The sequence below is a fragment of the Atractosteus spatula genome, chromosome 28 (genome assembly GCF_055471065.1).
Source record: "Atractosteus spatula isolate fAtrSpa1 chromosome 28, fAtrSpa1.hap1, whole genome shotgun sequence".
NCBI lineage: Eukaryota > Metazoa > Chordata > Actinopteri > Semionotiformes > Lepisosteidae > Atractosteus > Atractosteus spatula.
The window spans coordinates 6,583,717-6,601,185 of NC_142733.1; the positions used below are offsets into that span (position 1 = coordinate 6,583,717).

The following is a 17,469-nucleotide window of genomic DNA, read 5'->3' on the forward strand; positions in this document are numbered from 1 at the left end:
TGGTAGATATCTAATCTTTTTACTGCAGAGGTTGGTCTAGGGCTCCCGTTTTTTCAGAAAAAGAAGAAAATAAAATGTCATCCGGCTCCAGCTTTAACTTGTACTTTGCTCCTTTGAGCATTCCTCACTCGAGGTAGGTGGGGTTCACTAAACACTCACCCCCGAAAGCTTTCAAATTCTCTCAAGAAATGCTTGTGGATCGAAACGGACCCCCAGCACAGGAAAGCAGAAACTGTCCTTTTATTCTTTGTGTGGCTTCCCCATCCTGTCGCTGGAATAAAGTTATTAAACTCCCTGCTTTTCACCAGTCCCAGCCAGCGTTCCAGTTTACATTTTAGCAGACGTGTGCTTGGTACAGTATGTCAACACCCTTATCATCGGTCCGAGGGTTAAATATGGAAACGGGACCTTTCTCTTTTTTTTTTTTTTGCTCCTTCTTTAAGAAAATGCAGCAACCCCAAATAAGGAGATTGGCTGGAGACTGCAAGTGAATCCAGTCCAAGCTGTTCCTCAGTAAGGCTTTGAAAGAAAGATTTAGTGGGGGGGGTGGCTGAGAGAGTAGTGTGTGGGGAGGGGGGGTAGAGGGTTTCGAGGGGGGGGGGGGAATCACTAGGGACTGAGGCTGTCTCCAAAACCTCCAGTCAGGTTTTGTAGGAGTTTAAAGCCGTGGAGGCAGAGCTGGGTCTGAGTCTCGATCACTGGAGTTCTCTCCTTCACTCCTCTCTCCCTCTGACTGGGGCCAGCTGCTTCTGCCTCCTGGCAAAAGACTTGCGCTCTCTTCAGTCTCTGCTCCTCTTCTGACCGAGCCACCTCTGTGAGTCTGCTCCCTGTCCCGCGCGCACAGAGACGCCCCTCGTTTTACTCTGCTGTTTTTCTCTTGCATTTTTGTATTTCTCCTCGCCGGCGGTAAACCCCACACCCGAAAGCCAAAATGGAGGCCATCAAGAAGAAGATGCAGATGCTGAAGCTGGACAAGGAGAACGCCATCGACCGCGCAGAGCAGGCGGAGTCCGACAAGAAGGCGGCGGAGGACAAGTGCAAGCAGGTGAGGCGTGCAGTTGGGATAGGGATAGGAATGGAGATATGGATGGGGATAGGGATCTGTATAGGGATGGGGATATGGATCAGGATTGGAACAGGTCTGGGCATAAGGATTGATATATGGATTACAGGGATTGGGATTGGGATAGGGATTGGGATAGGGATGGAGATAAAGCCTGGGATGATGATGATAGGGATATGGATTGAGACTGGGATAGGGATGTGGATATGGATGTTGATAAGGAGAGGGATGGAGCTATAGATAAGGAGAGGGATGGAGTTAGGGAGGAGGATGGAGATGTGAATGTGGATAGGTATAGTGGCTGCCTGGAGTATCCAAACATGCCCCAGGAAACTGACACAGAACAGGAATCACAGAACGAAGCCAGATACAGAAAACCAAAACCTGTATCACAGGGGTGTCCCAGTTCCCAGATAAAAAAGTGCATTCTGTGGTCAAAGCAACTCTGACGTGTCATGGTTTCATTAGATAATCATGATAATAAATTAATAGTTAAAGATGAAAAGCAGAGGAAAACATATACATGATAATTAACTTCTACATGGGGAATCCCGTTCTGAGAGAAAAGCTTAGCTCTTTCAATAAACGTCCACAGCAGGAGTGTTTGTTAGTGCAGAATGAGTGGGAACATGAGATTCAGTGTTCTAGCTCAAATCAGTTGGCAGGCAGTGTCACCAGAGTGCCAAACATACTTGGAGTTACAGTAGGTGCAGTGAACGGAATTGTGTCATAACCTAACCTCTTCCTGGAGATTTTGGTGCTCTGTTTGTGCATGATGTAGACTGCTAAAGAAATCACATCCATATAAGGCCATAGGGCTCTGAAAATGAGAGACACCTGGTGACGTTCTCGAGCTAGCATAGCATATATTAGGCAATATGACTAACTACAGAGTCTTATGATCCAATAATTAGCACTTGGTGAGAAACTATTGCTGTTGCAGCAATTTTAATATGAGTACATACTTTGGAATCCATCTGAAATCTACGATAATCTAGTCTCAAGGCTTAGACTCTCAATAACGAAATACTTCACCTATTTGAATTCTGCCATGAAATCTCCTGTCAATACAATGTTATCATAAAATGCCTGTTACGGGTGTTCTCTTAGCGTTTTTCTGGCCGGCTTTTTTCAGAGGCGTCTCCTTTATTACTTTATAATTCCCAGCTTTCAATAACCATCACAGGAAAAGACATAAGCCAACTGAGCACCATATAGTTTCTGTTTCCTGTAGGGTAGATTTAGCCCTGCCCCTTGAATCGACGTACATTGTTTGTCTCGCAATGAAAATGATTTTAAGGGAAAAGGAAAGCAGAAATGTATGAAAAACAAAAAAAGGATTTAGTTTGGGAGCTTAACAGCATTAAAGAGGCCTGGTGATGAGTTGTACTGGGTTGCGGTGCTTGCTAATGTGCTCAGCTGAGCTCAGTTCGGCAGGAAGAGCCGTTTGAGCAGTTGAAATGCCCGTGTCGAGAGGGACAGAATGGAGTGAAAGTAACAGGAGGGGGAAAGCAGTGTGAAAGTTTACAACAGGTTAAAACAGCATCACTAGAACAAGGGTAGCAGACTTCCAACACCTGCAAACACTGCCAAGTGTGTGATTACATGGAAATAGATCAAAGGCACTGAAGCTCTAGGCTCTCCTGGCCTTGTTTCAGTCTGTTCAAACATTCAATCACAACATCTGCACAAGACTAAGCAAGACATTACCTGTAACTATGGAAGAGGAACACCACAACATCTATCACAGTAGTACAATTTATTAAGTCTTCTGTTTTGTGTATAAGCAGAAGATTAATCAGTATAATCTTATTTATTCCATTGCCTCTTTCTGCATTTAGCCATGTACAGGATCTCAGCGAACATGTTTTCTTGTAATGCATCATGTAGGAAAAGGCTGTTTTGATGCATCGACATGGCAATTCAAGTTTTGAACTCTTAGTCATTGGGATCTTGCCTATGGAGCGATGCACCACCAACAGCGGGAACAGCAGCATGGATTATGTGTGGGACGGATGGTGACCTTTTTGGGATGTGCTGACCTGGGGTCCTATTGGGATAAGAATGCGTAGGATTCTGGGTGCGAAGGGGACGGAGAGGGCAGTTGGCAGCTGGAGAAAGTTGGAGAGGTGGCGGGGAGAGAGGACAGGAGCCTCAGTGGCTGACAGGCATCTCCATCGCCACTCAAACAGGAGCAGCAACTTACTGGCAGCCAATAGTTATGGTGATATTTTTAAACACTGAGAGATAGCCTGCTTGGAAGCCTGGGGATTATCAGGGATGCTTTGGAGAATTAAAAGCACAAATTTCGATAACAGATACTTAGCTGCTGTCATCTCTTGGGCATTAATTAGCAACATCCTGAAGGGCTCGAAAACTATAAATATACTGTGTGCTCAACAATCAGGGCTAAAGGCTCAGTTTCAGGCTGAAGTAATCCACCTTCACCGCTTAACTGCAAACACTGACAACTGCAAAAACTGCAGCATATTGAAACAAGACACTTGTTTGAGCCTCTTACGAGACACATGGTTGAGCAACTTGATGAGCCTCTTTACAAAATGGAAGTGTGATCAGGATATCAGGCACAGCAGTCCTGAACCTTCCTAAAGGCAGAAGCACCAGGATAAAGTCGTCTTTATTATATAATGGCAAAACGTAATGGACATCTTTGAACCTAAAAAAAAAATACAATTGGGAAAATGATTCATTCAATAGGCACTTTAAAATGAATTGTACCCCTGAAAAGGAGGGGTGGGGGGGGGACCAGTTATATTTGGTTAGAAGTCATTTCAGTGTTTGGTAAGCAGTAGGGAAAGTTGCCGATGGTCAGTAAATTTTGAAGTTAAACTGCTCCCAAAATCTTTTGACATCTGTCAGTGTTAAGATAAGATAGGAAAAATGCTATTCCTTAAAAACAACATTCAGATCATTCAAATAGAGTATATCCATTGACTAATATGGGTATTAATATGGGACGAACAGTTTTAAGAGACAGCACCTCTAATTTTGCATTGTGGTATTTGTAGAAGTATGGCTATAATAGAGTAGATATATCTGGGAAGGCAGAAAAATAAGCTCTAGAATAACTCTAGCTCTAGAACTTGACACGGTAGAACTGCACCATGCATTCAATTAGGTTTATATAGGTTTGTTAGCAAAAGCTATTAATGAAGGGTTATACTGTATAACATTTATGACACCAGGTTTTTTTGATTGTTTTGCCAGGATTAGAGCTCACACACTATAAATCCATGCTCCGTGCTCTTAACTTCCTCAGGTCACACAAGCTAATGAGGGATAATTTTGTTTAATACTTCACAGCCTGCCTGGTGGCTGGCTGTGTGAGAGTGAGCCAGTGCATGAAGGAATTCTGAAGTAAAGAAATAAAACAGTGTAGGGCACTATCTCACACTGGGGCTGCACAGTCTCAAAGACACAGATTCCAAAAGTGCGATTTGCAGACGGCGGAGATGAAGCACGTGTGTGTTTTACAGTGCTCGAAAGAAGAAAAGGACACTCTGTTGAAACCGCCGCCTTTTCTGCTTTTACAACATGCATCTTCCCGCCACTTAAAAGACTGTTTTTAATCTGCGTGTGTCGGTACTCATGCTGCCTTGGAGGCAGTGTCATGGAACATTAAAGCCCAGAGAGGGAAACCTGATCTGGGAGACCTTGTGTTGACATCAGGGCAAGATACAGAACATAAAAAACACTTTTTGTCTTGATTCAGCCTGTTTTGGAATTCCAAGCAAATGATTTCATTCACTGGCTACAGCCAGCATGACTGCTATTGGAATCACCTGTAGCAACACCTAGAAGAGCCATGATTGAGGAAGGTTTATGCTCAGTCTTGTGAAAAGGAAATCAAGCAGTTAAAAACCGCACTTCAGGAACAGAGATATGAGGCATTCTGCAATATTTGATACTGATTAGACCACTGACATTCAATTTTTAAACGGCAAGTGCTTATTTTCAAGTTACGGTTCCCGGTCAACAGTTCCAATCACAGCTCGTTGAAACATAGCAGTTAGTTTCCAGACCTCTTCCACTGAAAGAAAGAAAACTGAGCCTGCTACATCTTCCAGTACAGAAATTCTATGCACCATTTCCAAAATAACACATTTTTTGGCTGAATAGCCTGAAATCAAGGCACGTTAAATCAGATTTTCCCTTTATTTACACATTGTAACACACAACCTCCATATGGAAATCATAATGCACCAACTTCTCAAAAGTAATTCAAAATGAAAACCTAGGAAAGTATGTTGGTTAAGTGTACACACCCCTTTTTAATAGTAATGGTAAATTAGCTCAGGTATAATCAATTGCCTTTCAACAAGCTAATTAGCCTGTGTTCAATTGTAGTAATCCTGATGGTTTCAGAATAAAATGGGTGTGTAGATTTTCCATAGGCACTGTGTATACTGTATATAAACAGATTTTACGGTATATGTACCAACGAAGCGTGGCACAGTGGTGCAGTGGCTCATATTGCTACCTCCCAGTGCTGGGGTCCTGGGTTCAATGGGGCTCTATCTGCATGGTTTCTCCTCATATGCATGTGCATTTCTTTCACCTCTGCTTTCCTCCCATAGTCCAAAAACATACTGGGATGTTAATTGACTTCAGGGAAGATTGGCCGTATGTGTGAGTGTGAGCTTGTCTGTGTCTGTCTGCCCAGAGATAGCCTGACCAGGGTGCACTCTGCCTTGTCCATTGCTGACCGATTAAGGCCTCAGCTCCCTCGTGACCCTGAATTGGAAGAAGTACAAAGAAGATGGATGTATGTATTAATTTAGTTTAGGATTTGTCATAGGGATTAAATTGCACGTAATGAGTGAAAGTCTGAAACCCTATCAGCTCTTGTTCTTTTTCTGCTGGCACAAGGACACAAGCAAGGACTGATGTTCTCTTTCATGATAGATTAGAACCATGAAGAGGCCCCTTTTCATGAAATATTGTTTGACCACAGAAGCAGCTTTGGGTATTTTCACACTCCCTTTTATCCAAGGGTTTTTGTGAAGGGGAAAACAAAGAAAGAAAGAGAAAGAAAGCAGCAGAAAATGTGAAATTATAAACTTGTTTGATATCCAGAGAGTGTTGCCTCTCTCACTCTGCCCTTGTGTCTGATTGTAGCGATATTATTGCATGATGACATCTGTTCTGTATTGCCCCAGTACCATGTCTGCACACAACAAAACCAGGACATAAAACACAGGTGCTCACTGCAGGCTGTTTCTAACAATACAAAAGCGTACAAAAGGCAAGTGAGTGGAAGATTAGTTTGATTGTTGTGGTTGTCTGCCTATTATTAGGTTACTGTAGGTTACTAGTAGGTTCTAAAAACTCATGAAGGTGCTTCTTTGTGAATTTGTTTTTGCAACACAGTATTACCAGGGTGTCCTTTACACAGCTTTCTAGTGACTGGTGGTACATCGGTAAAGTGGTTAGCATTGCTGCCCTGGGTTCAATTCCAGACCTGGGGTGCTGTCTGCTAGGAGTTTGTAGGTGGGTTTGTGTGGCTTTCCACTGGGGGCTCCGATTTCCTCCCAAAAACATACTGGTAGGTTAATTGGCTTCTGGAAAAATTGGCCCTAGGTGTGAGTGTGTCCCTACCATGTGCCCGTTGCTTGCTGGGTTAGGCTCCAGCTCAACCGCAACACTACAGAAAAGGTTAGAAAATGGAAAGATGGATGTTCTAGGTGCCCGGAACAAACTTTCCCGCCTTGCTGTTGAAGATGATACCCTGGCTTCTTTTAACAAGCGGCTGAAAAAAAGATACTTGGATCAATCAATTATTTGCAAACAATAACAGCTTGAATTGCCCAATGGCATCCGCTCTTTTGGAACCTTTATAATCTGCCAATGCTGTGGCTAATGTCAAGTTTTGACAGGAACACAGCTGCCAAAACCCTTCTCCATGACTCTTTCATCTCCTCCCCTCTTTCTAGATGGAAGATGAGCTTATGGGACTGCAGAAGAAGCTGAAAAGCACTGAGGATGAGCTGGACAAATACTCTGAAGATCTGAAGGATGCCCAGGAGAAACTGGAGCTGTCGGAGAAGAAGGCCACAGACGTGAGTAAATGAGTAAAGACTGGGGAGTCTCCATCCTGGACTGCCGAACAACAGGCCCTCCCCACGTCACTCCCCTGTCGAAAACACTTCACAGTAGTTATTCTTCAGTTTTCCTATTCTCAACACGTAAATAGGGGAGTGTTTGTAACACAGCCCTGCCTAGGAATGGATTGCAATTCAATTAATTATTCAATGTCCTTTTTAAACTGAATCCTTCGCCCCTGAGTCTTTACCAATTCACATTTCATCTTATTAATAATGCAGTCAATCTGTAAAAACTAAAACACAAGACATAGAACCATTACATTTACTGTATATTGCAATGGTCAAGTACACCATATGGTTCTGTATAGTAATTCTGATAAAGGGTAGTGTAAACTCCATTCCTTTGACAATTACACTCTTGAACGAAGAGTATTGTTAACTGGACACATGCCACCTGTGTGTACTGAACTCATATTATGAGACAAGTTAATCAGAAGACATGCCAGACTACTGGAAACAACTGTGAGACGGCTTTGATCAAGAACAGCCTGAATCATGACCTACTTGGCAAAGGGTATTTAACATTCTTTTTCATTCAAGTCTTGAAAGATTAGATTGAGAAATAAGAGAAACAAAATCTACACACCATACCAGTGCTGTTCATGTAGGAGCACTCTGAGTCAATACTAGCCTTGCAGAAATGAATATTCTGTATGTATTACTGTTCCAGTCGGTAAGGCGTTATCAAGTATGAGTAACAAAACCTACTAGAATCCGTGTTAAAGGTGTGGCAACATAACACACCAATCCATTGACACACAAACTTAGCATGCAAATCTCACTTTACATGTCACAGTATATACTTTATTGAAAGGAACACAGGCTGATCTGATGCTAGTGTTACAAGCGTCATTTTGAGAAACAAGTACAGTGAATTCCGCAGAAAATCTTTTATTTTACCAACTTTAGACCTTCAACGATTAACTCTTTCACTTACAGTGCACTTCTAAGGCAGGAATTAAGGGGAAAAACAACTGCTTATTCTTGTTTTTCACAGCAACAATATTGTAGTTGTTTATTTTCCTGTGCAGAATAAGGGCAGATATGTAAAAGGTCCTCTTCCATCAAACCAGTTAGCTGGTTCATCTTTCACAAAAATCTGCTGAACTACAGCTTTACTGGAATCTCTTCCAGACTCGTCCTTGATATTATAAGTGTGTTTACATATCATCAGGAAAAGACTGACAACAATGGCAGCAGAGTAATTGAGGCCAGTCCTAAAGGTCTACCTACAGATTTTTCAACTGATTCAGCTGGTGACTGCACAATAAACTTTTTTTTCCAATTTAAATATAAATTAGGCCATTTTAATTCTTTGCCTGGATGATGTTTTTTCTGGCCTGGTCTGGGGATTATTTTATATTGTATGTAATACTTTGACTAAGAACCACAGTGCACTGCACAGATGCGTATTTACTGTATATACATGTTCTTTAGTTTTACACAATGCTCTTGGGGATCTAGCTCCTGGGGCTACAAGAATAGGTGGTAAAACCATAAACGAAGGCAGGGGCTGACTGGCAGCATTGTACACTGGGCCCTGCGGCTTCTATTTGCACAATGGGGTCGTTCTTTGGTCACGGCGCTTGTAAAATTTAATCCAATGCTCCTGGAACATAAAAAATAAAATAAAAATGGTAGCACTGCAGGAGTGTGCTTTGCACATTAGTGCACTGCTTTCACAGCTCTGCTGCTGATAAGCTTACAGTATGAGAGACACCCCTCTGCCTGCCTTGCAGGACCATAGGAATTCCAAATATGCGACTAATGCAAACAGTAAACCTCATACCCTTGTGCCTAATGAAATCAATGCTTTGCTCTTTTCCGGTGGGCAATACAGAGGGCCAGATTTGTGCAAGCTGTAGCCAAACATTTCCATCGGAAAATTCACAGGGACGTATAAATTAAAACCAGTGGACGCTTTGTCTCCTAGCTGGGGAACAGCATTTCTAAGAAAACGAGACTGGGGATTTAGCCCACACTTATATATTGCATGTCTCAGGTAGCAGACTTTTCAGACAATGCATTCCTCAAAGGCACAAAAATGAAAACATTATGTCTAGATCAGCTTGGTGTATTTCTATAGACTCGGCTTCTGCTCTTTCTATACCATTTTTGTTGGGTTTTCTGAGGAGTCTTTTCTGTGAATGAAATGCCATATCCGGTCTTATCACCACAGGCAATTTCAATTTCTTGTGAAGAATCTAATTTGAGAAAATGCATTGGGTATCCGCTAATGAAACTGTATGTGTTGTAGAGAAACTGGTGATAAAGTAACACTAGCCTCACTCACTGCATTGCAATGTGACCTAGGCTGACCCTGCCTGGGGTTTCCTTGTCTCAATAGAGAGCTGGACATTAGGTGGAACAAAAATCAGGAAGGCTTGGGGTCAGGGGTCAAAGGTCAAAGGGCAGTATCTCCCAGAGGACCATTGCAGACAGGAAAATTAGCTGCAATGAAATCCCCAGGCCAGGGTTTTAATCAGAGGTATTTTGTTTAAACAAGTAAATAAATGTTACATTGGCCCACGTCTACTTTGTTAACACACAATGGCATAATAGATTCAAGGACTGTTTCTTTAAAAACACACACTAATGCCATAAGCTACCATAGTGCCATTTGTACAGCTTTTTCCTGGAGTGTCAGGAAAACTTTTGTCATTCTGTCACATCATTTAAGAGCTGAGTGGGTGAGGTATAGAAGGATATTTTTCTCATTGCCAGGAACAATAAAAAATCAACAGTACAATTACTAAAGGAAACTGATACTGCAGCATAATTCTACACAACATAATCCCTTCTCAGCTGCTAAGGAGCTACACAAATGGTGAGAGATTTAAATTTAACGCAATATGTAAATAGACGAGGCACTTTCTCAGCCTCTTAAATAATGCTTAAGTTTGAACTTTTTAAAACACTTAATTGATCAATGTAAATCGTTTATCAATTCAAATTATATTTTCAGTAGGCTTTTTTTAGCCTGATCACCACCTAAAAGCATTTCATCATTTATCCCACTGCATGGTGAAACAGGAAATAAACATAATATATGTAAACCTACCAAACCACAGATGGAGGACTCAGCCTGAAGCAAATTAAATTTAAGCCATTTTCATTGTGTTAAGAGAAAGTTCTGCCTTCTCAGTTTAAAAGATAGCAGTAATAGAAAACAGAGTCGCCAAACCAGAGCAGTGGTTCTGTCTGGACTCTGGACCAGAGGTTTGCTGGTTCAAATCCCAGGTGGGGAGACTGTTGTGGTGCACAGGAGCAAAGTTTTTGTTTACCCAGAGTTCCCCTGCAACTCCAGCTGTATACTGTAGATGAGTGCCTCCCAATATAAGAAATTATAGTTGATATGTCCTTTATTAGTAGTAATTGTAGTCAAACACACAACTAATATAAACAATATCAGTACTAAATAAGACACTTTCAAGAAGTGAAGCTGGAGAACAGCCAGAGAGATTCTTATGTTCTTATATTCAGTTAGAATGACTCATTCTGCTTCAAGTGGAGAGGGGTGATACACATGGCGTGTGCAGGGGAGGACTCAATCGCTGGCTTGTAGCTAAGCTGAATCCTGGGGGGTATTCGATATCGTGCAACCCCACCACGTACAGATGATAGGAGCAAGTTAGAATTCCAGCTGCTTTCCAGCGCCGGCGCTAGAGCTGGACTCTTCTGTCGGAATGGGATTGAAATTCTGTGAACCGAGCGCTGCATCACTCCGGGTGCGAAGAAGCAAAATCACGGCACAAAGCTGGCTTCTTCACCACAGAGGGAACAGCAATACCTTACAGGTGCCAGAAGGATAAGTGTACTAGTGAAAGAAAAGACTTCCTGAAAACGGGTATTTCCAGCTCCCAGCAGTTGTGATATTCTTTGTCTTAGAGTCTGTTTCAGGGGAAAAGTGAAAATAAAAGTTTAAACAACCCCCCCCCCCCTATAATGTCTTCGTCCTTCCTTTGTTACAATTTGGGAGAGAAATGTTTCAAATTCATGAATGTTTCATGTTAACGTTTTAAAATAAAACTTTCTTAAGCATTGGTCTTTGAACAAAGCACAATGCAAAAACGTTTATATGAAGGTTTTCTGCTGAAGCCTGGCAAGCAATGGCTTTTCGGAAAGCGAGGGAAATTCCGTCTCGGCGATTTCTAGTGTCCTGTGCCGGGAATCCTCAGGGAAACCCAGACTCCCGCAGGAATGTGTCGCTCGCTCGCCGAGGGCCCCAGCAATGTCGCTTATTAGTAAGCAGTTAACATTCCACGGGAGGCGTGTGCGTGTGCGTGTGGGTACCGGGAGCCCTGCAAACCGAGAGACGCTCGACGTCTTTGCCAAACCCACCGGTGGGAACTCGTCAGAGGTTAACACTGCCCTCCGTACCCTAATTGCCTCTGCATCAAATACATTAACGCCCCTTATGGGTAGCGACGGCCTTTGCCATATAGTATTACAAAACCCACCAATTCATTATATAAATGATATTATTATTATTATTATTATTAACTAGACGTACCGTTATAAAGAATCGAATGAACCGAGGCCCTGTGATCTTTTCAATGCATTATCGAGAACAAAAACGCCACCCCTCTGTGTATCAAATGTGAACATTTTATCACGGCTGTTAAATAAACAGCCGGCTGTTTGCTTAGAATCTATTTTTAAGTTGGCAGAATGCGCTTTCTTGTGTTTGAACCCTGTATTTGAGGTCCAGGTCGGAATTTTCGAAACGTGACTTCTGCAACCAGGTGCTTTAATCCATTTGGATGCCGGTTTTATTATGCCCGAATAAAGACTACAAAAAAGAGGCAGTTTTCATTAGGAACCTACACCCCTGAGGAAATCCATCAGCCAGTCACGCCCCGCCCACTCCTGAAAACCGTGACCTCATCCGAAAAGAAAAGTTCTTCCCGGGATTGGAGGATTTAGCCTCAACTTTTCTTGAGCAATCCTGCTTTTTTCCCTTTTCTAAACTGGAAGGATAGCCTCTCTAACGCCTTAATATTGCCCTCCACGGCGTAAATGACACAGGGGAAGCGGCGCTTTGCTTAGAATCTATTTATCGGCTACAGAGGCGACACTTCTGTTTTTTTTTCCAATTGGGAAATAGCTTTATTACTGTTTGCACTTCAACGTAGATTTAGCGATTTTTTTGCACCAGACTTATTTTTTAATTCAGTAACTGTATATACTATTTAACTTTTTATATTTGGTTCACTTCGTCTGAACGTTTTTTTGTACGAGATTGATTTTTTAACATAAGCAGCATATATATATATAATACAGAGAGAGATTTTTGGTTCACCTCTTGCGGTAATGGCAGGCTTGAATTCTCTGGATGCTGTTAAAAGAAAAATCCAGACTTTGCAACTGCAAGCGGACGATGCGGAAGACCGAGCCCAGATCCTGCAGAGGGAGCTGGACAGTGAGAGAGAACTTCGGGAGAAAGTGAGACATTCATCTTAACTGTTGTAACTTTTGGTTTCTTGTGCCAATGATTAGTTTTTGTGTTTTGTGTTTTTTTTTCCACCACAGTTTTCGTTCTTGTTTTCCCCCTATAGGCGGTGGCGCTTGTGCCTCGTTATTACTCTGAAAAATGAGTTAAAATGCAATTGCAAAAAGCCACGTAAATTCATTGATAGGACCGGCTGCAGGCTACAATACAAGGCGTTGGTTCTGGAATCGAAGAAGGCTGGCGAAATTAATTGCGTTCAGGCTCCCGGCGGGTCCTAAAGCCTGCAGTTAGCCTACGTGTCCATTTTTATGCGCTTTGCAGAGCCCCGGTGCCCGTGTCCTGCAAACTACTTCTTAGTTCTCGGATTGGGAGGCAGCGCCCTTGCTTATTTTCCCAATTAAAACGAGGTTTAAAATGCGAATTCGCGCTTTAACTCTCATAACGCTTTGCGAGTGTTTGCAGAAAAGGGTGGACCCGCAATATCCGATGGTGCTGTTTTCGCGAGTATACCGAAACGATAAGCACGACGTTGGCCCATCTGGTGATATTCAAAGTTGTTGTTTTTTTTAACTTCTATCAATCGTTACTTCTGATAATCGTCAATATTGAACTGTCTGGGTAGTTTAAACGCGTTTGAATACGGTTTACCGGCACAGATGTAAAATACATTTTATTCACACGTTTATTTAGTTCGGTTTACTAACTAAAGATAGTTAACCAGATAGCCACCAGGACTAAGATGGAATAGATCTCTCCATACATTTCTCAGCATGACAATATGGTAAAATAAGGGTCGTGTTGTCCATCTTCAGACAGTAATTTAGGGCACGTCTGTAGCAGAATAAGAGTTACTTTAGTTGCCTGACTCCCTGGTGGTAAGATCAAAACACTACGTGTGCACAGCGCAAAAAATGTAGTTTTATTCCATGTTTCCACTTGATAATTTTCGGAACAGATGGTTAAGTGGGCTCTTGGATGCCTCTCTCTGTGATGTCCTCGTTTTTCATACATCCTGTCAAAAAAGACACTTGGCTGGCTTCTAGGCTTTTTGTTTTATTTGCGTTATTGCTGAAGTGTTTTGGGGGTTCCCCTGGGAGAGGCTCGCGAGCCGCAGATTAGGGGTTACCCTGATGGAATCGAGTAGGTTTACAGGGTGGCGCCGGGGAATTCCATTAGCTGAGCTGCGGAATGTGGGAGGAAAGGTGCTATAGTTTTGGGAGCGTCTGCTGGAGCTTGTCTGGGGTCCTTTGCTTTGTGCGTGGTGACGTATCTCCTCGAAGCGACGCCTAGAATAGGGACCCCGCGTTATTCGTAAGGAGGAAACTGGGGGTAACGGTGTCGATGCTCAGAGAGTCCAAAGACCAGGGGGCTTCGATTATATTCTGCAGGTTTCGTGGGTCACCAGGAAATCAACCATTTTTAATTTGACAATAAAAGAAGCAATAATGTACAAATCATTTGCAATCAAACTGTAAATCTGTCAGCCTCCATAAGTCTCCTGATTAGCTCAATTACTTAATTCCTCGATACGTTATAGCTCCCCCATCTTCCTACAAGACCACCACCAGGGCTGGAGATCCCTGGTGTACACTGATATGTTATCCATTCAGGTCTCCCCAGTGCTTGAGGCTGTGTGGACATCCAATAGAGTCTCATTCAGGCATCTTCTTCATTTCTAAGTGGGAGCCCCTGCTTCAGTCTAGCTCTAGAGTTCCCGCAGGATTGCAAAATGTTCCACATTTCAAATCCCGCTGTTTCTTTTCATGATTTGTGTTGCTAACGGATATTCTTCTGGAAACAAACGGGTATGTCACAGGGAAGAAAATTCCCATTCCGGGCAAGAGGTTTTGCCAGGGACAAATGAGTCAGGAGTGGTTAAGATAGGAAGTGCAGCAATTAAAAGAGCAGTCGACATAATGCTTTCTAATGAGCAAATGGATGGCTTAGGTTTCAGAGAGCTTTCTTCTAGTTGTCTTTGACTTTTAAGGTAATGAGTTTGCCCTGCTGTGTATTCTGATGCACAATCATGTGTCATTTCCTGTAAGTGAATTGTGAAGCAGCTGTGTGTCTCACTAATGAATCATATGGCTCTAACAAGAACAGTTTTGCCCTGTCCTCTTATTGCAGAACTGAAAAAGATGTTACACGCCACTGCTCAGTGTTGCTTGGAAACTGAAGTGTAAACTTTAATTTAGAGATTAAAACCCTGCTTGTCTCCAAGCCCCATCTCCTACAAAGAGATTAGGTATTGGAAGTCATCTTCAAAGTCATAACGTACATTTTTAAGTAAAGCATCTCTCACTCAAGTTTCAAATTCAAAGAGATTTATTGGCCTGAATGATGAAATAAAATGTTGCCAAAGCAATAGCAATTTGTAAAGAGTTACGTGCTTTGTAAATAATACACTGGTCTTCATGTTCAAAAGGAGTTTCTTGTTAATGATGGGAAAGCAAATCTTTTGATTTTAATTGTCCTGTTGTTTTGGGGTCTGCTTAAAGAGGGAGTGGCTGCTGTTAGCTTCCAGTGCAGTGACTTCCTTGCTTGATCACTCTCAGGAACTGAGCTGAGATTCTTTACTGCCCAGTTTCCTGTCCTCCCAGTTGAAAAACCAGATAACCAGACAGATAAGCAAATGACTCACAGGCCAGAGCTTGAATTGGGCTCCTCTGACCCATCCAGGTCTTAAGGCTGGTCGCAAATCATCTCTTGCTAGGTCTGGCCTGCAGCTCGTTACGTGAGATTGTGAAGCTGCCCTGACAATAGTTCTATGAATGGTTGGGGGTGGAATGGATCAGTTTCTGTGTGAGCTTCATCAAATTGCTAAAATTGAAAGCTATACCCAAAATACTGGTAGTTTTTAATTAATTCTCTAATTCAATGGACCCTCATCTATTAAACTCTATTAAACATCCAGCCAGAAATTTTCAGTTACCACATTGTCCAAAACAGGGTTTTGGAGAAGAGAAATCCATTCCAGCAGGCCAGGGAAACAAATAAGGATAAATTCTGGACAGGATGCCAGTCCATTGCAGCCTTATCTATAAAATATAACTGACAACATTGAGCTGAATGGTTTCACTAATGGATGAGCTCTGAGGTATGCAATCAATAGATTCCAGATGCATGCTTCTGATACCAAGCTGGCTATGTTTTTGTGTCAGAGCAGACAAAGTGGGGAAGTAGGACTCTTAATTGCCCTACAGGGCAGAGGGTGAATGACCTTTATCCCAGGAATCTTGGTGTTTATGTTATTGTTGCTCATGAGCTGCGAGAAGCTTCTCAGATCCTAGCTGTACATGAAGGCTGACTCTTGTGTCACTTTTAGGGGGTGTTTTATGCAGCCCATACTGAATGTTTTTCCAGCATAAGAATTGATGGCAGGGCTTGGAATGTCCTCCCTTCCTGATCCGATGGTGTGTTTAAGTTGGAATGGTTCTATGGGAACATGGCAGAGTTCCAGATTTAGCTTATACTGCTTTAGGGTGTGAAAGTCAGTGCTCAACCGCTCTCTGCTTGAGTAACACAAACAAGAGGACCGCAGTCTGGAGGGAGAGGGCTGGAGGAATGTAGTGCTTCCTGTGTGCAAGGACAGCAACCATGATGACAATTTGTCCAACTGATGTTGGTAAAACCCATCTGTCGAGTCTTCTGTTCCATCACTTGCCTTTCATTTAAATCTTTTTTTTCGCTTGATGTATTTTCAGAACCAGATTTGCTACAACTGAATCTTTAAAAAGACAAACCCAAGCCTAGCAAGCATAAAACAGTGGAAAACGTAAATGCTATCAGTATTACCTCTGGATAATTTTCCCCTTGACTATGCTGTTGAATTAGGTGTGTGTCGTGTGAGCTGCATAACACTCCAGCTACTCCTAGTGGGGAAACAAGGTGCACCTAGTTTCAAAGATCGTGAAACTGAGTCTTTACTTATGACAAAGATGCAGTAAACATCTGAAGCATTTGTACTTCTGAGGAAGTTTAGAAAAGGTTTATAACTCTCAAATGTGGCTTTACTATGGTTTCCTGCTGTGCCCTGAATGGGCCTGTGAGCAGGGGGAGGAGGCTGATGGGAATTGAAGCTGAACACCACCTGTGTTTGATGGAGCAGGGGATAGATACAAAACCCATGAAAACTAATAATGGCCAAACTGCTTTTAAAAAATAAGTAAAGTATCTATTTTGCTGTGCGTTCACACTAAAAATGAACACTACTACTGAAACTACTCTTTCCGTGAGTTTAATTAACACAAGCCTACAATAGTACTTTAAGCCACCTTTGGGTACTTTATTTTAACTATTACAGGTAATGTATATGTAGCCTGACCAGTGAGTTGCCTCTCTGCCTTCTTAGTTGTCAATCCAGAGTCATTTCATGAATTCTTTAGATCTCCAATCTCATAGGCAGAATTGATTTCAGTAGCATATGTGCTCATGGACTGAGAATTTTAAAATAATAAAATGCAAGAAGTAGTTTAACAGTTACACTCATACAGTATGTCCCTTTTCTTTACTTGCTTGTTAACTGCTTTGCATGTAATCTTTAAACATGATGTAGTTACACAGTACATAACTCCATTATTCATAATGTATGAAGTATAACTCTTCCAGATGTGATACTTGGGAAAATTAAACCTTCTGCAATGAAAGCAGGACTGTTTAGTGATGCAAGGAGCAGTGTGCAATACATTACTTTTTGGCTGCACTACATTTATTTTTCAATTCTAATATTGTTGCAAGTTTGATTAACTTCCTGCTCCACATTGCCTTATCTTTCTACCATGTCCTGTCACATTGGTTACAAACACCCAGAGCAAAGGAACTGGGGAAGA

At 42.1% G+C, this 17,469-nt stretch overlaps 1 protein-coding gene across 4 annotated transcripts in view; it reads left to right on the forward strand.

Annotated features, from left to right (window-relative positions):
- Positions 1-487: 487 nt before the first annotated feature.
- tpm4a (tropomyosin 4a) overlaps positions 488-17,469 on the forward strand; it is a 30,173-nt gene continuing 13,191 nt past the window's right edge. For 2 of the 4 annotated variants that reach the window (XM_088907855.1, XM_088907854.1), the window contains exon 1: positions 12,089-12,633. In XM_088907855.1, the coding sequence (XP_088763981.1) occupies positions 12,502-12,633 (132 nt within the window). In that variant the 5' untranslated portion in view covers positions 12,089-12,501. Of the gene's footprint in view, positions 1,046-7,017; positions 7,144-12,088; positions 12,634-17,469 lie in introns of those variants that run through there. The other 2 variants (XM_088907852.1, XM_088907853.1) reach the window with 2 other exon arrangements.